We start from the raw sequence: 24,236 nt of genomic DNA on the forward strand, positions 1-24,236 counted from the left end.
GGTCTAGAAACCGCTGTTCTCCACCAAATTTGTGACTTCATTGATACAAATAATATCCTCAACCAATACCAGTTCACATTCAGAAAGCACCACAGCACCGAACTGCTACTAATATATATTTATTTATTTATTTATTTATTTATTTATTTATAGGTTTTTATATACCGATAACCGTTTGCACATCGTATCGGTTTACAGATAACTAAAACTTTTTGACAGTGTCATTATACAGAACTTTTGGCACTGCCATTACATAGAACAGTAAACTTTGCATACAAGAAATAAACATCAACAAACAGTAACTGGGTAACTATTCAGCTTTGACACAGTGAGATGGGGTTTTGACCAAGGCTCCTCATTCTTCCTTTGTCTACTAGACATCTCTGCTGCATTCGACATGGTTAATCACTCCATCCTACTCTCAAAACTGCACTCCTTCGGGATAACTGGTTCAGTGTTGGCCTGGTTCTCTTCATACCTTAACAGGACACAACAAGTCCAGATCGACTCCTTTACCGCCCCCTTGACACATCTGAGCTCTGGAGTACCCCAGGGGTCTTCTCTCTCTGTTGCATTATTTAAAATCTACCTAACTGTATTATGTCGCATCCTCAATGACTTTGGAGTTCACTATAAAATCTATGTCGACGATATTCAATTCTTTTTTCCTCTCAAGGAAACTTGGGCCATGACTGAATCTTTCCTCACCAACTGCCTTACATCCATTCAAAAATGGCTGCACTGCAATAAACTAGCACTTAACACATCTAAAACAGAAATCATTGTGTTATCACGCCATCCTATTGCCGACACTCCCAACCATATCTCGATTCCCATTCCATCTCTATTTCCCGAAGTGTATGAAACTTGGGAGTCATTATCGACCCCTCACTCTCTATGCACAACCATATAAAAGCTATCACCAACTCCTCCTCCTACAAACTGCACTTGCTCCGTCACCTCAAGCCCCTTCTCGAAATTTCAGACTTCAGTCAATCCTTCAATCCCTACTATTATCTGGGTTAGACTACAGCAACACCCTCGTATCAGGTCTACCATTATATGCTACACACCCACTCATATCATACAAAACTCAGCAGCAAGACTCTGTACCAGCACTCCCATGTGCGATCACATCTCACCTGTACTCAAAGCTCTTCACTAGCTCCCTATCTCCTACCAAGTCCAATATAAGCTAGCCATGACTTTTCACTCCTCTATACACAACCTAGACTCCCCATGGTTCTCCTCAACAATAAAGATCCACGCCCCCTCCAGACCACTCAGATCATCTAACCAAATGCTACTGGATACTCCACATCCAAAGCTCACCCACCTTGTGGAAACCAGAATACACTCACTCATTCTTCTCTGCAGGACCACTCCTACGGAACAGCCTACCTAACGAAGTACGATGTCTCCGTAAAAGGACTTTTTTAAAAAAAAAGCCCTAAAAACCTCTCTCTTCAAGAAAGCATTCCCCAACCTAAATGACAATCGATTACCCCCTACATGCCCCCCCCCTCGAGGATGCTACTTAATCTTCCTCTCCTTCTTCTTCCTACAATTGAGCCTCAACCCTCTTCGTAAATGATCCTATTCCCTCAATGAAGGTGCTCTCCTCCCCCTTTATCTTAATATATTTGCATTGCCCTCTTCCCCCCTTGTATATATATGTACGCTTTACATTCTACCCTGCTCTAAATGTAGGAAGGGCGGGAAATAAATCCGTTTTAAATAAAATAAATAATCAGGGCTGGTAGTGGAGTGGTGTGCTTTTGCCAGAAAGCTGTAAATCTCTGTTGCAAGTCTTCTATCCACCGCTCACTATGTGACCACCTCAGGCAAGCCACATCACCTCCTGGTAGTCACACCACTTCGGCACCAAGACACTAACGGAAAGAAATGCCCTGTAGAGAGCTAGGTACACCGATGGCACGACAGGAATTATTGCGAGGCTTATAAACATTCCTATAAGGCCTATTTGATATCACCCCTGACGCGGACAGACATATTTGGCTGAATGGCTGCTTCAAGTTGCATATTTATTTATTTAAAAATACTTATAAACCACACACCCGACCAAAACACAGGCTGCCCAAAGCAATGCACAATAAAAAAAAAAAAGAAAAGTTAAATCCAAACAATATAAATAAGATGCCAGCACCATCAAGAAGAAGAAGCAGCCTCAACCTGCTGCCTCTTGAGGACAGGACCAGTTTTTCAGTTGCTTTCTGAAAGCCTTGCATGGTGCAGTTAAGAAATTCAGTCTGAGGGCTTCCATTGCCAGCAAGCACCGAGAGCCAGGAATAAAGGAGGCGTCTGGAGCAAGTGCACTATTGAAACAGAACCAGCTCTAAGCAGAGGGCCGGCACGCTTTGCACTCACCAGACATGGGAGCAACTGCCTCCTTTTTGCAACCGAGTGATGTGATCTGCTGTCCTTTTCCCAGGACCTCGTCTTGGATCTTGCTGGAAGAGAAGAGAGTGGGCACCACAGACGGAGTCTGTGAGCCAGCGGGCACTGGTGGAGCCGGCCTAACAAGAACGCCACTGTGGAATTCTGTCTGTCCCGGAGCCTGGAAAACACAAGCCCAGCTTGTAAGACCCAGAACAGTAAAAATCTGGTATCGATTTACAGATCCATAGAATATGACGGCATAAGAGGATGAATTTGCTTTTATTTTTAACCTAGCACTTTCTTCCTGCGCCTCTGAGCTTCCAGAACCAGGGCTGGTATCTGGCAGCATGAACCTTAATCCTCAAGTATCTGGGGGATTATGTTCCCTATTGTATATCCCCCATCCCAACTCTCCTGGGGAGCACAGGAATCGAGCCCATGTCCCTTGGCATGGCAGCACATAACCACGGAGCCGCTTCTTATTGTGTTACTCCTCCCCCCATCTGACCTCTAATTTTCCCGTTACTTCACATACTGAGCAAAACCATAAGTTGAGAAGAGTAGTATTTTATTTATTTATTTAAAATAATTTATATCCTGCATCCTCCAAAGTTCGGGCCGGGTCACAACAGTACATACATGATAAAAATAATAATATTCGAACTAAGAACACATTTATAACATAAAAATATGGAGCAAGCCCTGCACCCTATCCTGATACTCGTACAGGGCATCTGCTTCTCCCTAACCAGATCAAAAGCTCTTACTGAGGACTCCTACGATGTACGGTCCCGCGTTCATGTACTTAATGATGCAGGCACCGTACAAAGACTGAGACAGCTCCACAAAATCCCACCCTCAGGCCAGCTACATCGGAAGCCAGAGAGAAGGAAGGACCCCTCCCCCGCAGGAAGAGGGTCCTCAGAAAACAGCAATGTTTCCAAAGACGAGAAAGAGAAGCGGTCCCGAGGCACGAGGCTTCCTTACTCTCGAGATTCCAGCCGTTGTGATTAAGACGTTGGGCTGAGGCAGATGTGGACTCCGAATACCTTCTCGTTCCAGCGGTGCCGGGGAGACAATCACAGCTCTGGGCTGTCCTTGAAAGGCAGCTGGGGGAGAGGAGGAGGAAAAAAAAAATCAAAGGCTTATCAGCTGGTTAAAAAGTGCCGTGCTGCCCCCCCTCCCACTCACCCATGCAGCGTAGCGCCAGCACGCCGTGCCCCAGGCATCCCCATGCAAGCAGGGCTGCAGCTAAAGCTTCTCGCATCTCGTTTCCTGTCCTGCCCTGAGAGAGGAGCACTTCGGCCAGGTGGAAGGTTTCATCGGTACCACACTGCGTTGTTTAAAGCCGACCTATTGAAAGCAGAGCCCCACAGCGATCCTGTTCCTGAAAGAAGGCTTTTGGGCCGGTCCTGTGCTTGCAACTTCCTCCCAATGCAATTCTGATGTCTGAGGATCTGCTTCTTTTCTTTGAAGCTGGAGGTGAAGGCACCAAAATGTGTTAAGAGGAGGCAGGCCTAGAGTCTCTCCCTTCTGGAACAGGGTCACTCGGGCCTTCCGATGGCGAGGGTCAGGCGCAGCTGCCGTGATTCAGAGGCCTCATCCGTTCCTGATCCTCGCCACCTCCAGCATTTCCCCTCATCCCTCCCTGCTGCTCTTCCCCCTCCTCACCACCCTTACTATTCCCCAACACTTCCCTGCTCCTTCTCCCCCCCCCCCCCCTTTCAGGTACCAATGAGACTGACACAATTAAAGTGAGGGATGTCTCGGACTGACCTGGGGCTATGAAAGCATTCTTTAGCACTAAAGACACAGTCTCGGTCTGCAGAACAGGCACGATTTTCTGGGGCTGTTTCACCCGGGCCCTGGCTTTGACGGCAGGGAGGCTTTTCGATGCCGTGAACTTCAGCTGGGCTGGAGGCGGAGCGCGAGGTCGAGGCTGCTGCTGGACAGCCACAGTCTGCAGGGCGATGCCGTGCGGCACCTGCTGCTGGGTGGCCAGGAGCAGGCTTGCATTCTGGCTGAAGGTGGTAGCCGCCGCATTCTGGGTGAGAGTGGCAGAGTCCGTGTGCGTGATAACAGAGGAATTGCACAAGCCAAACTTGGCTGGGTCTGGGGACACGTACAAAGTCTGGGATCTTAGCGCCGGGCCTGGAGAGTCTGCTGGCGGAGCCGCTGGGTGTTGTGGAGGCGACACTGGCGAGGCAGGAGGTGCTGGTGGGGAAAACAGGGACATAAAAGTCCGCTGGGTGCTTAGAGATAAGTCAGAGTTGAAGCCTGCCGATCCAATGCTGCCCACACTGGCGCTCCGCTCCCGTTTGATGTTGGGGTCTCTGGAGACAGTAGGAGCTGGCTCCGGGGGTGCAATCAAGGTCACATCCAGATTCACCGAGCTGAGAGCATCGGGCAAGACAGCAGGCTGAAGGGGGAACAAGAAAAAGGTATATTCCAGGTACAGAGAGTACGCAGCACCCAACAAACATCTCTGGATGCTTTTCAAGGGGTTCTGGTGAAGCACCAGATCATCAGACATGATCGCTAAGTGACGGTCACTTGTGTGGACTAGGGGCTGGGAGCAGCTGCCACAGAAGCTGCTCCTTCCTGTATCCTCTTCCGGACTTATGGCGATGCGGATCTGTGAGACTCACCTGGCAAAGAGCACGCAGGAAAGTGAAAGACAATACACTCGCTTTAAGCTCTAATTTTAGGTTCCAGCTGTTACCACACATTACTAAGAGATGCATCACAGTCCCCCTCTGAGCTCAAACTCCTCGGCAGCAGGGGGCAGCCAGCAAATGTCTCGCAATTCAAAGTTATTGATCGGAAGCACTTTGGTGGCGGTCTCATTTTAAGGGACTTTCTGGCTCTCCTAACAGACAGGCTGAATTTCTAGAGGTCAAAAGGGAAGCTGTTTGTGCAGCAAAGTTGTGGGGAACTTAGACAAATGGCAGGATATAAACATTCTGCTGCACTTTTTAATACAATTTATCCAGAATAAAAAAAACCCAAAAACCTTATCTGGATAAAAATCAGGGGACATTCCAAACTAATGGCCTGATTGATCAAGGTATTTTCCCATAGACAAAGAATGGCAGAAAAGTCTTAGTGAATCAGGCAGTTAGTTGGATAAATTACCCAGATAACTCTGATAGTCAGAATCATCCAGGTTCCTTACCCTGCTAAATCTGGTTGTGCTGTGTGTCCAGATAATGTCCTGGATATAGCAATAAACAGTTCCACACATCTAGAATCCATGCAATAAGACAGGACATGCACAGCAGAGTTTGCATTAGCACTGTATCAATGAGAACTCACTTACTCTTAACAACTGATAGCTGGCATGAAACCAGGTTTGTTGTAGATTTTTATTTTATGTATTTTAATCACTTGCTGTATTTTGTGATCGCTTGATTTTATGATGTTGTAAACCCACCTAGCACGACTGCTTCGCAATAGGCGGGATATAAGTATTATTAAATCAGTCAAATACATTGATCTGGATAACGCTCCTGGGCTATACAACGGTGCAGTATTGAGCTCTCGTCTGAAGTGCATTAGTCAGGGATTTAAACAGCGCAGTTTGGCGAGCAGTCCTGGCACATCTCACGTGGCTCACCCACCTGCGTGGACTGGCTGCTCGTGCAGAGCGCGCTGGCCGACGTCGTGGTGGGGGCAGCGGCGGAAGCTGGGGCAGGACCGGGAGTAAAACAACTGCCCGACTGGAAGCGACTGAAGGAGAACAGATCTGAAAGAAGAAAAAAAAAGATTGGTGTTTCAGAAAAATCTGAGTTTTCGGCACGGCTGCCACAGGACGGCCTGCAGCCCCCTCGGCCCCCCTGCAATCTGCCTCTTTGGGAGCGAGGGCAAGTGCTGGGGGGAACATTTGATTCCAACCGTTGTGCAGTCCGGATGGGGAATATCTTCCTGGCATTCGGTGAAAGGGGAGGGGGATGCGAGTGTACCACTGCTAAAATTGTATTTAGAAGCCTTCTTTTTCCGTTTTTATTTTAAAATTTCTTCTGGAATTTCAGTGTTTATTAGAAGGAACCAAAACAGGAGAAAACTCAGCAGGCAAAAAGGATTCTTTTACTGAACAGCTCCCGTTTTTGTACCTTAAATTTCTGGGAAGAATAAATCGCGACGGTTCTCAACTGTATTTTAGTACCGTTGTATGATATCGCGTTTATTAGGTTTAATTATTTTATGCTGGAAGCCGCTTGGCGTCTGCTGAGAGGAATAAAAAAGGGATATTAAGTAGTAAGAACACCTCCACTAAAGCAAGCCTTAAACCACCAAATACACAGGATACGTCCAAGCAATGCAGCAGGCAGGGGGCAGACACCAGGGCTCAGGGAGGACTGCGTCATTTGTTTGCGTGTAAAATCCAGGGCATTTAAAAAAAAAAAAAAAAAAAAGAGTGACAAAGTTATTTGGACTGATCTGCTAAAGAAAGGTCCCCCCTGCGCGTCACGGTCACTGGCGTTTTCAGATTTCCCCTCAAGTCACAGATACAAGACCATCTGTGAGAGCCAGAGTCGCCAGCTGGCTCCAGCCCGCAGCCCTGATTTCCTTTCAAAAGAAAAAGGTAAAAGCACGGGCTACACGTCTGGGCACACAGGGGGTGTGACACCAGCATCCATGTGTCTCGCTGCGTCCCGAGATGGCAGGTGCCCCTATAATGCCGAGCCGTTCAGGTTAGGGACACCAGAACTGCCAAGGGAGGCCACTGAAAAGAAAAGAGTTAATTCTCGTCTCTGGGACCTACCTGGGAAAGGTTCTAAAGTGTCCATCACATCTAAATTCGGCTGCAGCGGAATCAATCCCGGCTGGATCACGTCGGCATTCCAGGCATGTGCTATCATTAAAAAAAAAAAGATTTTATTTTACTGGTGTGCAAGCCCAGGCTAGGGAATCGTAGGAATGCTGCAGCAGGATTCTTTTGCACCAGAAATAAAAACGAAAAACACTGCCCTGTTGGATTTATTCTGAGGGCAACAATGGAACGCCCCCCTCCCCTCCCCCGCACATCTCGCAAAAAAAAAAAATTCTGGTCCCCGGGGAAACTCCTCGAGGAGCTGCCCTTCGCCAGAGTGGCCAGGAAGTTTGTACCCGCAGGGGATTAGAAATGAAATCTCTGCATGGACTTTCACTCCACCAACCTAACACCATCCTATATATATATATATATATATATATATATATATATTTGTTTAATGTGCAGCAGCGTATGTACTTTGAAAGGCATTACCAGGGAGGGGGGAGAGGCAAATTTCAAAATGCATTTTTACACTGTTTACCCACCTAAAATCGTTTGAATATTGCCCCCTCTATCCTAACAGGTCTAATGATAAGAATGTCGAGTTCATGTGAGTGGCACCTGGGGCAGCGTGCGGCTCCTATCAATCTCCAGCCCAAACGGAGAAGGTAAAAAAACAGCGTAAGAAGGGAGAGAAACCCACACAGCCATGCACGGAGGCGAGGAGATGTTGCGTGGGAAGGGTAAAATGGCACATATGCCTGTGAAAAGCGTGCACCCATCCGATTTTCAGCTCTCGTCCCAAACAGCCCGGCCAAGAGGATTACATGCACTGGGGAAGACCTTATGGATCTTTAGCCAGCCCGAAAAGGACCAAATATTCAGCTACGATATTTACCTAGGTCCAATCTAAAGTCCCAAAGAGCTCACAAACTAAAGGCTCAACCCAGAGAAGTTAAGCGACTGAGTCCCAGGTCGGACGATAAGTGGTGGACGGAAGATCAAGCCATGGTTTACGGCTCAGTACATTAAGCAGCGCATCACGCTGCTCCCCATGCCCGACTCGTCTCTCAGGGATACTCAGAGAGCGCAGACTCTCCGACCAGCAATTACCCCAGGGGGGGAAGCAAATGTGCTTAGAGAACATGACTTTCAAACTCTGCAGGGGAGAACAGCAAGAGGAAATGTTATTTTCTTCATCCGAAAGTAAGCGTGGGAAAGAGATGTTGAGGGATTTTTGTGCTTTCTGCATTATATGCCCACGGCCAAGCACGTCGGCAGTCGACTCTGGGTTGCTCACACTGAAAAGCTGCCTCATGACAAAAAGGGGACAGATGAAAGCTGCACAAGAAATGCAAAAGCCAGAACCTTTCAGAACACTTCCCTTACAAAATCAGGAGGGAAAAAAAAAAATAGAGAACGCACCAATTTCTCTTGGATTGGGCCACGGGAGGGGCTGATGGGAGGACAGCGTGGAGAAGAGCGTGTCGCTGAACTCTGCCATGAGCATGTCCATATCCAGGAGGGGCTCCTCCTCCATGGGAACCGGCGTCTCTCTCCCATCCCCATCCCCCTTATTCCAGATAACCAAGTCGTCATCCTGGAGAGAGGCAAAAAAAAAAAAAAGAAGACATGGCCACAAAGTGCTTAGACTTTTATGTTTAGCCAGTGGTTAATCTTTCTGCTTTGGCAATGGTCGTCACATTATGTCCCCAGTTGGGGGCAGTAGCAGGACATTAACCCTTCCCCCCCCCCCTGCATATTCAACCGCGTTTAATCTCAGCCAAAAGGCCAAGAAGGGATCGTACTCCACTCAGAGCTCAAAGCCCCGCCTCTGGCATTACACACTGATCTTATCAAATGGCCAAGGCGGCTTTGCACCACCCTAAAGCATGCACACCCCTCCCCCCCCATCCACCCAGCCCCAGTCCTTGGTGACCCACTCTGAAGTGCCACGCTCCACAATCCTTGCTGCCTTTCTGCTTCAGAGTTAGGTTGTGACCTCGCTCGACACAGCGCTTCACCACAGCCTTAACTCAAGGCCAGCCAGTGGAAAAAGCTTACACAAAACGTTCCTGCCCTGCAGTTTCAGGCACATTTCCAAGGAGGTAAAATCTATGTTAGAAGTGACCGAATCGGGCGGCTGCCTCCAACCATAATGACCCCCTGCACTCCAACTCAGACAGGCCTCTACGGCCCAATCTACATTTAAATACAAGTAAAAACGCCTGCTGCTGCTTTACTGTAAAACTTTCTTTAACCTGTGAAAAGTTACATGCGTTGGCCGAACACCAATAGGAACTGCAGGCTAATCTGCCACTTCTGCTCCTGAGGCCAACACTTGTGTTAAAGCGGCCGGCCCTCAGCTAAACCAACAGCGCGAATAAGCACCTTACTTACTTTGACCAGGCTTGAAAGATCCTCGTCCTTGTGTTTCTGTAACTGCCGAGGAAGAACAGCAGAGTTAAAGGAAAGCAGGAGCCCCCGCGTTAGACCATAGCTTGGACACGTTTTCTACCGCTCAGAGAGCCAAACCCAAGTGCCGAATGTCACTATGACTGGAGTGAGAAAAAAAAAGGTCACCTCAAAAAGGCCGAGGATGTACAGATGCTCCCAGCAGGTGAAAACATCTTGAGATCAATATTAAAAGAAAAGTAAAGCGGAGAGCTTATCCAGCTAAGGTTAGCCAGATAAGTTATTAGGGATATTCAGAAGGATAAACACTCCGCTGAATCTCCTCAAAGTTATCCGGATACACTTACCCAGCTTTCAAGGTTATCCGGGTACGTGTTGAAGCATTAACCTGTGCTGGATGTGCCGGCAGCTGGAGAACCGTTCCAAGCAGTGAGGAACTAGGGGGTTCCAGGTGGGGACGGGGCCTTCCTTCTTATATTTTGCCAGTACCGGGGGGGGGGGGGGGGACATTTTATTTTGGGCCTATAGGCCTACTACGTTTTAGCCATATTTAGTTTTTGTGTGGGGAGGGGCGGATATTTGTCCAGCTGGGGTGAGCGGGCGACAGTGCTACGTTCCCAGATAACTTAAACCGTGCTCTTGTCAATGTCTGTACTTAACCAAAAAATGCATACCTCAAAAATATAATTCCCCTCTTCTTGAACAACAAACAAAATCCGGGGAAAATGCAAATCCTTATGGGTAGACTTTTAATGTCCGGTACCTTTAAGGGTAACTCCCAAAAGGCAGTACCTCAATGTTAGAATATACCGATTTTGCTTTAAGTGAGCTTTAGTACTGGTGTTTGTGCAGCATTTTGTGTTCTATATATATTTTGTGATAATAGATTTTATCTTATTTGCAAACTCTCCTTATTAACCACAGTCCTTAAGAGAAGCTTTGAAAGGTAATTATTACACGAACAAAATACATGAAGTCGCCCATGCTTGAGCAGCTACTATCGTGAGCTGAACTGCTTTTCACTGCATTGGTAATGAACCTTAACCGCGTTGTACCCAATTTCTCTTAGGTCCTGTGAAGCCGACCGACACCGCCAGTGTTTCAGCAACAAATGCCTGCTTCAGGGGCCGGAGAGGCTGCTGCTTATTTTTCATATTTCATAGCCTTCTTTTGTTTACTGGTGTATTGAGCACTTATTTATTTTATTTATTGGATTTTATATACCGTCATTCAGGAACCATCACAACGGTTTACAGCAATAAATGACAATTCATTGTATATGGGCATACCTGAAAGAGAACTGCAACACAACTTCTCCGGTACAAGTTGGACCTGAAAGAGAACTGCAACACTATTTCTCTGGTATAAGTTGGACCTGAAAGAGAACTGCAACACAATTTCTCTGGTGTAAGTTGGATGTGATAACAAACTTCCTTGCTTAAAAGCTAGGAGAGTTTTCCTGTCAGTCAAAGGCGGGACTTTTGCCCTGCGAGGGTTTTCATTGGTCCAGGGTCTTTTTAAATACACAGGAGGATAATATGGCCGCCGTCCAGCAAGAAGCAGCAGCGTCCAAGTCCCGGCTTGAATCCACAGTAAGTTTATACTGCTGTATGGGCTAGAGACTTTATTGTCATCATTATAATTTAAAACTTATTTTCCCATTAACAGCAGCCTTTCCGGCCCCTGAAGCAGGCATTTGTTGCTGAAACACTGGCGGTGTCGGTCGGCTTCACAGGACCTACGAGAAATTGGTTACAACGCGGTTAAGGTTCATTATCAATGCGGTGAAAAGCAGTTCAGCTCACGATAGTAGCTGCTCGAGCATGGGCGGCTTCATCTATTTTTTTTTGTGTAATAATTACCTTTCAAAGCTTCTCTTAAGGACTGTGGTTAATAAGGAGAGTTTGCAAATAAGATAAAATCTATTATCACAAAATATATATAGAACACAAAATGCTGCACAAACACCAGTACTAAAGCTCACTTAAAGCAAAATCGGTATATTCTAACATTGAGGTTCTCCCTTTTGGGAGTTACCCTTAAAGATACCGGACATTAAAAGTCTACCCATAAGGATTTGCATTTTCCCTGGATTTTGTTTGTTGAATGTCTGTACGTAGCCAAATAAGTTATTTGGCTAAGTCTAAATAATCGGAATTAGCTGGAGAAGGTATTTGGCTACATCTATTAGGAACGCTTCCCAAATTACCCCGATAAATTTTATCCAGGTAAGTGAAGCTGATATTCAAAACTCGGTGTTTATCCAGGTAACTCAAAGTTGTTCCTTTGGTTTCCAGCTCAGCCGGAGCCAGGGCTGAGATGTGGGGCCATGGATCCCTTCCTTCACAACTCACCCAGCCCACAATCCTCCATCAGAGCTGGGTAAAACGCGGGCCCTAACGGGGATTCCCTGCCCACCCAAGGCTGAGGGCTGTGAACGTTGCCTCCTCACCGTAGCGCACGGCACTTAGCTGCATGGCCAGCCTGACTGAAAGCCCTTTCCATTAACAATGATCTCCTCCTCCTGGGCTCATGTAAACCTGCTCCCTTCCCAGCGGAGCTCGGCTGCCTGACAGAGTCAATCAGGGAGCAGTGGTCCTCTCACATGCCAAGCAAAGAGTCAGACGCAAGTCGGGAGCGGGACACCTGGGACCTAGCGTTGAGATTAGTTGGAAAAAAAAATTTTTTTTGGAAAAACCTTTTGATCTGTGTTTAATTTTCTCCTTCTAGAGGTGTGCAAGGTGTGCATTTCAGCAGGCACCGACTCGCCAAAGCAAGCCAGTGGTCTTTCAGTGCCAAGACTCCCGAAAAGTGCTAAAACGTGAAGAGGCAGGTAACTGTCCGGAGAGCTTTAAATAATCCAACACAAAATACCCTTTTCTTGAAGTACGTTCTCCACTTATGATACTCCCGGATCACAATCTCAATTCTTCTTTTCCAGTACTTTCCTTCTGTTGCTATGGCCTGAGAAGGAAAAAGAAATGAAATAATGATTTAAACGGAGAACACTAAAAACCTTTACTCTCTGCCAGTCCCTCCCTCCCCCAACCCATGCCCGAGTCAGAAGAACAAGCAAGACAGCGGTGGCCTCGGAGCTGCAGACAACACCTTGCAGGATCTCGGCACCCGAGACCAGGAGGGAGCCAGACCACTCTAGGAAGAAAGGAGCTGCCTGTTGATCAGGAGATAGATATATATATTCATTCATTTTCCATGCATTTTCCACCTTTCCAGATATGCTCAACGTGGTCGGGCCCATTCTGCGTATTATGGACTGCAATCCGTGAAGGAGGGGCTGACCCGGACGAGATCCAGATTCAAAAAAGGTTTTATTCGGCAAAGTGGCAAGACCATCAGCTCCCGGTGTTTTGGAGGGTTCCGGGTAGGGCAGACATTTTATTTAAATCTCTAGGGAGAGGGGGCTTGCTCCACGATGGCCCCACAGCTTTTTATTATTGTTTTGATAGGTTGATGGGGGAGGAGTAAATACATCCCAACAATGTTTAAATTATTTGAGGAAAAGTATCAGATCTATTTTCCTTGTTTTTAAGCGCCTATATTCAGAATATCACCGATTAGGTTTAGAAGTTATCTGAGAAAATGTAACTTTAGCCCTGGCGCTGAATACACAGAACTAAAAAGTTATCCGGATATTTTATCCTTGCATATTCAGTCCTACTGAATATTCGGCTAAAGCTAGCCAGGGTCTCTTTTCCCAGATAACTATGCCATGCCCGCTGACTGAATAATCGACCTTGGTGCTACTAGCAAGGTCAAGGAACCAGGTCAGAGGTCTTTATATCCATGAACTAGGTCCATGGATTCTTAAGTCCATCAGCTTTAGTGCATATTTGACATTAACTAGCTCCTTAATTTTCTTGCTCATAGGCTGAAGAAAGGACTCCGAATTTTAAAGCAGTGCTTCAGCAAGCCAGACCCAAAAGCAGACAATGTTCTAATGCTTCTGGGAGGTACCTAGCCCAGAAAGCACCTAACATTTTCTGCCTGTGGAAGTCAAAAAGGCCACTGACCTTTAAGTTTGATACTAGCAGGCACAAAAGCTAATCTGGGCCTTTTAGCACAACCAGGAGACAGCGCAGCGAGGGTCAGAGGGAGGCTGGACATACCACAGGCAGAAGTGGCCAAACGTTACAGGGGTGAGCTGCGTTTAAATTAGGAGCTACTTCACCATCTGTTGGGGGTACAGGCCCCAGGTGCCGCCTGCAGGGAATGGTAAGGGCCTTGCCCCCAGGCAGTCTCACTAGAGCGGACGTTCTGGTTAGCAGAACTGAAGGGATGTTTTACAGGATGTCACTCAGCGGCAAAACACAGAACATAACCATCCACATCTCCTGCGGTCACAAGATAGAAGAGATCCAAAAAAAAAATCCGAATGCAAAGATTTATCAGCTCACTCCATACTAGTAAGTCGTATTTCGGCTACAAAGAGTTTTGTTCTGCTTGGTATTTTGGCACGATCTCTTCCCATTATTTTCATGCTCGGTTTTGCTCCTTTGCATGTGGCTGAGTTCCAGGTCTCCACCAGTCTGCTTCTTGATCTGACCCTGCTGGGCATCACAAGGAGAAAAGCACAGTAAGTGCTGGCGGTCATCTCTTCCCGCCTGAGAGCTGTGACCTGCTCCTGCCACAGTGTCCCCAGCCCTGGACGGACGAGGAAGCACAAGCCATAGCCTGGGGGGGGGGGGAACCGAGCCCAGGTCACCCGCACAGCACCACCACGGAGCCTTCGGACCGGCTCGCGACCGACGCAGGACACAACGTACCTCGGGCCGACGGTTCTCGTCCGCGTCAACTGATCCATCCAGGGGGGTCACAAAGTGACACACAGGGTTCTTTCGCTTTTCCAAGTCTGCAATCAAGAGCACAGGTACTTCAGCTCAGCATCAGTCGCGCAGCAGAGAGAAGCAAGCAGCAGAAGCTTCAATGCAACACCCTCCAAGCCACCCCAGAACTAAATAAAACGAGGTATTAAGAGGCATTCTCTCAACAGTTTCAAATACTTCCTGATTTCTAAAGTAAATCTTTGTCCTTCTGTTAATTCTTTGAAATTTAAAAAAAAAAAAAAAAGTCATATATTCTCTTCCTTTGAATTCTTTTGTTTTATTATTGAGGTTTCCTCTTCCCTTTGCTCTCTAATCCCCTCCCTCCTTCCACTATCTGTTGAATGGAGGGCAGTGCTCCTGGGGGTGCTTCATTTCTATGCCCTTCAAGTGTGAACACTGGGACCCCGAAAACACCCCTGAAACCCGGAGAGCGATGTTCCCATGAAACGCCATCAGTGTCAACGATCTGCCATACAGAAGGCGGCTTTCAAAGATCAGAATTACACACGTAAACCCCGATCCCACGCCAACGCCTATTTAGGATGTGCATAAAAATACACACAAAGCTGTGTTAAGCGCATATTTTACAGGCCCAGCCACCAGGGCTGGTCTTCAAAAGATAAAAACCAGATGTCACTGAAAATGCCCCCCCCCCCCCCCGTTCACACATCCACAGCACTCAGGCAGTGGGGGCTTCCTAATCGACGTCGTCCTACCTGGAAATCGTGCATGGGGCGCTGCTCTCTCGCCAAACCTTTGCAGGCAGGAAAAATAGCACTTCACTGGCACGCCCCACCCCCCTTCTCTCACTGGCAGGACCGGGGAGCACCACTCGGGCAACGGGTGCAGACTGCATCCTGGGCCTTTAATTCTCTGCTGCCCTCCCCCCACCCCAGCTGGCTGCGCAGCTCTCGTGGCCGGTCCCCTGGGCCGGGGGCAGGCTGGAGTGCGGCTCTCCCGGGTCAGAGAGCCACGCGTGCGCAGACATGCTCCAGGGGAAACGGGATGATGGAGGAGTAGTGCCTGGCTCATCTCCGCCCTCCGGCAGTGCGGCACTCTGAAACAGGAGCCCAGCTCGCCTACCCACAAATCACCAGCCCTGCAGGCCGGCATCTGGTTATAGTGACTGGACCAGGTCAGTTTGCTCACAGTTAGGATGCTGGAGGCCTTTCCGCTCACCCTTGTAAAAGTCTCCTCATTCAAAGATAGGGCTTCTCCCTTCACTGAGAAGAACTGAACCTCTGGGAAACCCCCTCCTCTTTCCTCCTCTTTTTATAAGGAGATTGTCTGCTCTTACCTCCTCTCCCTGAGCCTCGTCTGGATCCCTTGAATATGTTTTGGGTTTGTTTTTTTCTCACTGTGAGAGAGCTCCTGATCCTTCCACTCCCTCTGTCTCCCCCCTTGCAGCACACTCAAACAGAATATACAGGGTCGCTTCTTATTCTGGATAGGTCCCTGTATTAAGGACACATATCTTAATGCGGATTCTACGGAGTCCCTACACATGAATAACCTATGTTGCTACTCCAGTAACGAATTTTTCTTTCTGAACCACAAAAAGGTCGGACAGAAATAATGTTCCTTGTTTGATCAAAACTGCTATTCCCTTCTCACGTGAAACCATAAATAATCTTACTTGTGTTTATTGCTTTGGCAAAAGGTACTGCCTCTCACATGCCTCCTACACTCTGTTTAAATAAACTTTTTTTTTCCCCTATTTGTTAGCAGAGAACACCAAACCTAGGCAAATGCAGAGTTTTCACCTGTGCCCTGGAGATTAAGTGACCTGTCCAGGGTCAGGCAGAGCCAGTGGTAGAGGACAGCCTTGGACTCCTTCCCCATAGCCAAAGACCAGACTCATCCTCCCTTCCTTACCGAGCCCAACCTTCAGCAGAAACTTATATGCGGAATTAATCAAACAAAAACAATGACCGGGGAAGGGAAGGACAGCAGACAACTGCATCTCACCCTACCAGTCTGCTTTAGAGAGTCCACGGACATCTATTAAAGCTTAAACTAGAATCTAGGCTGGCCCAGTGGCAGTGCTGTGAGCTGCCATGCGGAGGGGCTCCCTGGTCAGAGTCCTCTTCTGCTTCTTGGGATGTTGTGGTCATCACTCAAGAGTTGACACCAAGCAGCTGGAGTCAGGGCCCACGACTGCAGGATTCCTGAAGGAGCCCTGGTGCATGGCTCCTGGCCTTGGACCGTGACTATAAAACCACTGTAATATACTGGGAACAGTGGAAGGGAGGGCCTATTATAATAGGGAGATAACATTGAGGTAGCTGTTAATGAACACACTTGGTGGAAGCATCCCAGCACCGATTCTGCCTGAGCTGGAACTAGGAGGAGCTACTGACCAACACTCCTGACCCCTGAAACAAAACCCCCCAAAACTGAAATTATCAGTGAACATGTCATCCAAAGATCTAGTGATTCATAAACAAACAACAAGATTACAGTATTTTACTGGATAATTGAGATAGACGGTAATTGGAGGGGGGGGGGGGGGTGCCCAACGCCACTGCGATTCCAGCTACAGAATAACTGCTGGATGGACGGAAAAAGGAAAATAAAAAATGAGAATACTTACACTGCATGTACCAAGCTCTCCAGATGGCATTGTTCAGGCGAATCTTGTCTCTCCACTGAAGTTTCAAGCCTTTAAAATTCTTCCATTTTGGCGAAACCAACTTCCCACTGGAACAACAAAGGCAGAGAACAGGTCAGAATCTCCCATGACCCAGAAACAATCCAAGCAGACAAAAAGTATCAGGAGGGAGGAGAGGCAGGCAGAGCTGGAAAGAGAGCTGCTCTCCCTGGACATGGGTCCCTCAGAAATCGATCAAGAAAAACATTTTCTTATTTAAAAACTTTGCATCCTGCACCATTCACAGCTCTAGGTGGGTGACAAAATTAAAACAGAGCATATGAGGGGAGGAGTTAAGATGGCGGCATGATGGTAGCACGACTCTGAGCTGTTCTGCTTCTCTGGTTCTATTACCTTTAATTCTGCTACGCTGTCTGTGAAAAGGGAAAGTCTGTTTTTCCCTCTCAAACCCAGTTACTCCCTGGTCAGCGTTCCATCGTAGAGTTTGCTACCGAACGTCCTGCCACTGGGTACGTGACCCCCATTGACGGGCTTGTGAGAGGAGTGGAGTTCATCTGGGGAAGTATCCTTGAGTCCCACTGATCTTAGACCACTGCTGGTGCAACATTCCACATCCCCCTATATGGCACTCGTATCCCCGATTGTTGGTCTCACTGGAGCAGCGTCAGAGGGCTGTGGGCGAAGTGTTTGGAATTATGGCATCGACATCGGAGGATGCAAGCTCTAGAGTGGACTGCCTGGAAGTTTTGCAAACTGGTGTTTCCCCCATGTGGTGAGTCCACTCTTTCTGCTTCTTTGGCGATTCGGTGTCTTCCTGTGCCTTTACATCAGTCGGGAAGTTCACAGTTTGTAGCTCCATTTTCTAAACCAGCCATGTGACTTTGGATTCCATTTGGGAGTTGGTAGCCAAGTTGGGTCTTGAATTCCATGAGTGCTCTACCAAGGTCTCTTTAAAGTCTTCAAGACTGGACTCTCTTGACCCAGGATCAAAACTCCCAATTGACAGCTCACACTAACAAGATTCAAACTTTGGAAGACGACATAAAAAGCATCCAGAATGTTAATCGAACAAAGAATTCACAAACTAATCCATGATGAAAAGGCTGACTGGCTTAACACTGCACTGCGTGTACATGTCCCACACAGAAACCTGAGATCTGCTAATAAGGCCCTACTAACTGTTCCTTCTGTTAAATCAGTGCGCCTAACTCAAGTAAGGGAGAGAGCACTATCACTGGCTGGACCTGTGCTGTGGAACTCCATGCCACTCGAAATAAGGCTGCAGACAAATTTGAAACTATTTAAAACTAAGCTAAAAGCCTGGCTTTTTAAACAAGCTTTCTTGAAAAACAAAGAGAAGGAGGAAAACAGTCGATAAGGACACACCGAGCAATCAGCTTTTTTCTCTTATATCTTCCAATACATATTAACTTAGGGGTAGATTTTAAAAGAAGCGCGATCAGCCTACTTTTGCTTGCGCATCAGACTCAAGCAAAAGTACGCTGGATTTTAGTAGATACGCGCGGAGCCACGCATATCCACTAAAATCCTGGATCGGCGCGCGCAAGGCTATCGATTTTGTATAGCCTGCGCGCGCCGAGCCGCGCTGCCTCCCCCCATTCCCTCCAAGGCCGCTCCGAAATCGGAGCGGCCTCGGAGGGAACTTTCCTTTGCCCTCCCCTCACCTTACCCTCCCTTCCCCTACCTAACCCACCCACCCGGCCCTGTCTACACCCCCCCCTTACCTTTGTCGGGGGATTTACGCCTCCCGGAGGGAGACGTAAATCCCCGCGCGCCAGCGGGCCTGCTGCGCGCCGGGCCGCGACCTGGGGGCGGGTACGGAGGGCGCGGCCACGCCCCCGGGCCGTAGCCACGCCCCGTACCCGCCCCCAAAACGCTGCCGACACGCCCCCGAAACGCCGCGACGACCGGGCCCGCCCGCCCCCCGACACGCCCCCGACTCGCCCCCCTCCGAAAACCCCGGGACGTACGCGAGTCCCGGGGTCTGCGCGCGCCGGTAGACCTATGTAAAATAGGCTTACCGGCGCGCAGGGCCCTGCTCGCCTAAATCCGCCCGGTTTTGGGCGGATTTAGGCGAGCAGGGCTCTGAAAATCTACCCCTTAGATTTCAACCACTTTACAGTTTCCTAACCAACATTTAACCTTTATTCAACACATAGTCTCTATTATTAAAATATGTTACCGTTCTATGTTGGCACATGTTTAATTTGTAATCTATACCAATTATATTATTTTCTTATTGTGCCGTTCTGTAAACTGTTGTGATGGTGAATTAACTTAACGAGGGTATAGAAGAGTTTTAAAATAAATAAATAATGCTATAATGAACCAGGAACGAGGAGCTCGAACCAGGAAAGTGGAGTTTCTTGAAAACCGCATTTTCTAAACTTTCCTAAAATTATTGGGGAATTGCCAACAATTATCCCGCAGAAGTACTGAATTGAAATATTACATATTTACCCAGAAAATATTCCTTCTTTTAATGAAGTCTATTTTCTTCTGTTTCAACGTTTCCAGAGTTAATGAGGTGCAATCCCTACCTGATTTGGAAAATTTAACTGTGTTCCTGGAACCCTCAACGCTTGGGATTGCTGAAAGCGCGACGCTACTGGTTTCGTTTGTTTATGAGCAGGACGTTGGTTTGGTTATGCGCAGTTACTTTCAGAATATGGGGGTTAATTTTTCTGGGTCAGTTTGTACAAGTTTTTCCTGACCTTGTCAAAGCTACTCAGGAAACTCAGTCTTTGGGTGCATCCTTGAGATATCCTTGAAAATGTATTGTTAAGTTAAATATCGGCTGTTACATCTTTTTTGCTCCTTAACAACTGAGAGTTTTTATAGATTCTAGGAAATGGATCAAGCTTCTCCCCAAAATGTGAGTCCTAGTACTTAGATCAGGAACGAGACCCGCAGGTACGGCCAGGTGGCCACCTGAAAACCAGCCCGGCATGGAAAGACGCCACCCAGAAACGCTTCTATAGTACAACCCAATGGGTAAAATGAACACATTCTTGCATTAATTGGTCAGAACAGGGCATCTGGATGTTGCAGTGGGTATTAAAAGGGGGAAAAAAGAAAAGAAGCTTATGACCTAATAAATAAGAGAGAAATTTACCCAGCAAGTTCTCAGACTGAAATGGCTTCGGCTGAGGCACTGTGCGTTAGAAGGAAACCTGGATGTTCATCCACCACCAGACATCCCAGAGACTTGTTAAATTTGTGATTTGACACTACCGTCCCTATAAAAGTGACCGCACGGTTCTGGTCATTCACGAAGCTGCGCTTCAGTTTCAAAGTGCATGGTGAAAAATGTAAAACAAACAGAAAAAAAAGCGTGCTTTCGAACAGGCAAGCGGAATATAGCAGAGAGCCAGCAGGGTCCGGCAGCGTTTGCATCAGGAGATGCATGTGTGACTGGAGATGGGGTAACTCCCTCTGGTGCACCGCTAGAAAGGGACTTTCAAAGCTAATCAAGCCCTATTGCCTGCTGCCCAGGGCGGGTCCCCATGATACTGCCCGGGGGGGCAGGGCATATCCTTTGTGACGGACTGGATCGACGGACGGCTGCTTCAGCTGGGTGCGCCCAGAATAGTTTGGCGGCGCAGGCGATTGTGTTCCCCTAAAATCCTACTGTACGGTTCACGTCAGACCCAGGAAGCCATGCTGACCGTGGGCACCTGCAGGTAAATACCCCTAGTGTGTATTTTCAGGTGCCACCCCGGGGCCAAAGAAGAAAAAGGGTTTGCTTCATGTTCTTTGCTCTAAAAATCAAATTAAAAAAAAAAAAAAAAAAAAAAAAAAAAAGAGGACGACACGTCTAACCCAAACATCGTCTTCTTCAGAAACCAGGCAGACTGTCTTTAACGTTCCCCTGTGCCAACAGAACACAGAGTGCCCTTGATCAGGAGAGTCTGCTCTCTGGGCTGTTTGCTCTGCTAAAATAATCCTTAGAAACGTAACCCTATAGTCTCTAAAGAAACACTGTAGCCATGGCAAACACCAATCATGGATCTTCTTACACGGCCACTCAGTTGAAACTTGCCCTAATTACATGGAAATATTCCAATTTATTAGGTACAAAACGTGATGAAGGATAAAAAGAATCTTATAATCAAAATATACAAAAGAGAAAGAAATTAAATACTTCATTAAGAATATTTTAATCAAGTTACATAAATGTTTACAACTTAAGTATATAAAACATATTTGTCACTAGATCCTACCCCATTAAAACCTTAATCAAGGCGAATCTACAGCCAACTTTCTTCTGATAATGTTGAATTTGCCTTCTTACAATGACAAATTCACTAATTTTCTTAAATTCCCCAACAAAGAAATTCTTTGTTTCATCCTTCAATAGAGAGCTTCATCAGGGTAAATATTCCAGACGCTAGTAAACCTATAATACATAAAAAATATTTATATCCTAATCTATAAAGTAGCGCCGCCCTTATCATACTATATAAAAAAAAAAAAAATGTATACAAGAATGTACCTACTTGTCCATATAGCAAAAGGAGCCTTCAAAATCCAATGCGATATCACTTGCCGTTTCTTTATTGAAAAAAAATAGGACTATCCATGGTCTTAAATAATGACGACACTAAGGGCCAATGGCGCTGAATCTTTTTTTTTTTTTTAATAGCTGACGTTTTCGATGAATATGGGATAGAACATAGAGGGGTAGATTTTATAATTTTGTGTGAGCGCGTACTTTTGTTCGCGCACCAGGCGCAAACAAAAGTACGCTGGATTTTATAAGATACGTGCGTAGCCGGGCGTATCTTATAAAATCCGGGGTCGGCGCGCGCAAGGGGGTGCACATTTGTGCAACCTGCGCGAGCCGAGCCCAGCGCGCGCTGCCTGTTCCCTCCAAGGCCGCTCCGATTTCGGAGCGGCCTTGGAGGGAACTTTCCTTCGCCCTCCCCCCACCTTCCCCTCCCTAACCCAACCCCTGGCCCTATCTAAACCCCCCCTTACCTTTGTTGGCAGATTTACGCCTGATGAAAGCAGACGTAAATATGCGCGCCATCACCCAACCCGGGCGCTGGTCCGGAGGCCTCGACCACGCCCCTGGGCCCACCCCTGAAACGCCGCGTCATGCCCCCAAACGCCAACAGAGCCCCGGGACTTACGCGCGTCCCGGGGCTCTGTCCGGGGCCGGATTTACGCGCCCAGGGCATTTAAAATCCGGCCCAGAAAGCACATGAGAGGATCTTTTGGAGTCTTAATTAAAAGATTTACGCACTTATTTAAGTCACAACAAATAAGTTACCTTTATTTGTTGACAGCTTGAAGGGCCAAATATGTTGTGGTATGTGCTCAATATGCCCGCATGTTTTAAATCTACAAATATTCACCCAAATTTGAAATATCCACACATATTGCCGGGTCTTCTCTCATATCATACAGAGGGAATGATTTATGCTATCATATGTCCATGCAACCAGATTTATATTGGACAGACTAAAAGAATGATTAAGTCACGTATCATTGAACACAAAAGCTGTATAAGATTACGGAAGGAGAACGCACCCTTGGTTGAATATTGGATACAAATGTCCCACTCCACTGAAGAATTAACATTTTTTGTTATTTGTAAGATCTCACTGAAAAATGGAGGGGATCTTTCGACAGCATTATTATGCTTGGAACAACATTTTGTTTGTACCTGGCACATGGTTAGTCCTAATGGACTTAATAATCAAGTTGACTGGTCTGCATTTTTGTAAATTATTTCTACGCCCTGTAATTAGTGGCTAAGTGATGGAGGCAATTCATGTATGTTGTTTTTGATTTGGGATAACGTGCCTTCATTATTGCCTTCGCTGTATTGGTTGAAATATCGGAGTGGTAAGGATGGTGATTTAATTGTTTCTAATCATCCTTTTTAGTTTGCACAGATATAGCGTTATCCCGATACCTATCTCTGTAAGAGTACGTGGAACCATTGATGTGTTGTGAAGATAATGGTGGCTATGTGATATAGAAGGTAGGAGCTCTGGTTCTTGACAGGGTATGTTAATCATAGACCTGGATTATTAATGAGTTTATATATTTTTGTAAAATGTAGGGTTATAGTATATTTTTGTTTTGATCTTTGTTATAATTCAGTTTGGTATCGCTGGATACAGAACAAGCCCTGTTGTTTTTTGGATAAATAATGTAGTTAATATTACAGCAAGTGATATCGCATTGGATTTTGAAGGCCCCTTTTGCTATATGGACAGGCAGGTATATTCTTGTATACATTTTATTTTATAGATTAGGATATACATTTTTTTTTTTATGTATTGTAGGTTTTCTAGCACATGGAATATTTCCCTGATGAAGCCCTTGACTGAAGGGTGAAACGAAGATTTCTTTGTTGGGAATTTATGAAAAATTAGTGAATTTGTCATTGTAAGAATGTAAATTTGACATTATAAGGAGGAAGTTGTTTGTAGATTCGCTACATCATTTTACAAGATCCAATGTGACAATGATATGTACATTGAGGGGTAGATTTTCAGACGAGCGCGAACAGCCTACTTTTGTTTGCGCTCCAGGCGCAAACAAAAGTACGCTGGATTTTAGTAGATACGCGCGTAGTCGCGCGTATCGGCTAAAATCCTGGATCGGCGCGCGCAAGGCTATCGATTTCGTATAGCCTGCGCGCGCCGAGCCGCGCAGCCTACCCCCGTTCCCTCCTAGGCCGCTCCGAAATCGGAGCGGCCTAGAAGGGAACTTTCCTTTGCCCTCCCCTCACCTTCCCCTCCCTTCCCCTACCTAACCCACCCGCCCGGCCCTGTCTAAACCCCCATCCTACCTTTGTCGGGGGATTTACGCCTCCCAGAGGGAGGCGTAAATCCCCGTGCGCCAGCGGGCCTCCTGCGCGCCGGGCCGCGACCTGGGGGCGGGTACGGAGGGCGCGGCCACGCCCCCGGGCCGTAGCCACGCCCCCGTACCCGCCCCCAAAACGCTGCCGACATGCCCCCGCAACGCCGCGCGCTCCGGCCCCGCCCCCCGACACGCCCACTCCGAAAACCCCGGGACTTACGCGAGTCCCGGGGTTCTGCGCGCGCCGGTGAGCCTATGTAAAATAGGCTCACCGGCGCGCAGGGCCCTGCTCGCGTAAATCCGCCCGGTTTTGGGCGGATTTACGCGAGCAGGGCTCTGAAAATCCGCCCCTGAATGAATAGCCAGATAA

General features: G+C 47.2%; 1 protein-coding gene across 2 annotated transcripts in view; it reads right to left on the minus strand.

Annotated features, from left to right (window-relative positions):
- The window catches only part of MLXIP (MLX interacting protein), an 83,862-nt gene that overhangs the window by 15,736 nt on the left and 43,890 nt on the right, over nt 1–24,236 (minus strand). The window contains exons 1-11 of one of the 2 annotated variants that reach the window (XM_029571893.1): nt 17,420–18,113; nt 17,009–17,115; nt 14,356–14,441; nt 12,446–12,535; nt 9,557–9,598; nt 8,582–8,756; nt 7,166–7,255; nt 6,021–6,145; nt 4,177–4,819; nt 3,388–3,509; nt 2,389–2,578 (exon numbers count right to left, since the gene is read on the minus strand). In XM_029571893.1, coding sequence (XP_029427753.1) covers nt 2,389–2,578; nt 3,388–3,509; nt 4,177–4,819; nt 6,021–6,145; nt 7,166–7,255; nt 8,582–8,756; nt 9,557–9,598; nt 12,446–12,535; nt 14,356–14,441; nt 17,009–17,015 — 1,570 coding nt within the window. In that variant the 5' untranslated portion in view covers nt 17,016–17,115; nt 17,420–18,113. Of the gene's footprint in view, nt 1–2,388; nt 2,579–3,387; nt 3,510–4,176; nt 4,820–6,020; nt 6,146–7,165; nt 7,256–8,581; nt 8,757–9,556; nt 9,599–12,445; nt 12,536–14,355; nt 14,442–17,008; nt 17,116–17,419; nt 18,114–24,236 lie in introns of those variants that run through there. The other variant, XM_029571892.1, reaches the window with a different exon arrangement.

Source organism: Rhinatrema bivittatum, chromosome 11 (assembly GCF_901001135.1).
Source record: "Rhinatrema bivittatum chromosome 11, aRhiBiv1.1, whole genome shotgun sequence".
NCBI classification, from domain to species: domain Eukaryota; kingdom Metazoa; phylum Chordata; class Amphibia; order Gymnophiona; family Rhinatrematidae; genus Rhinatrema; species Rhinatrema bivittatum.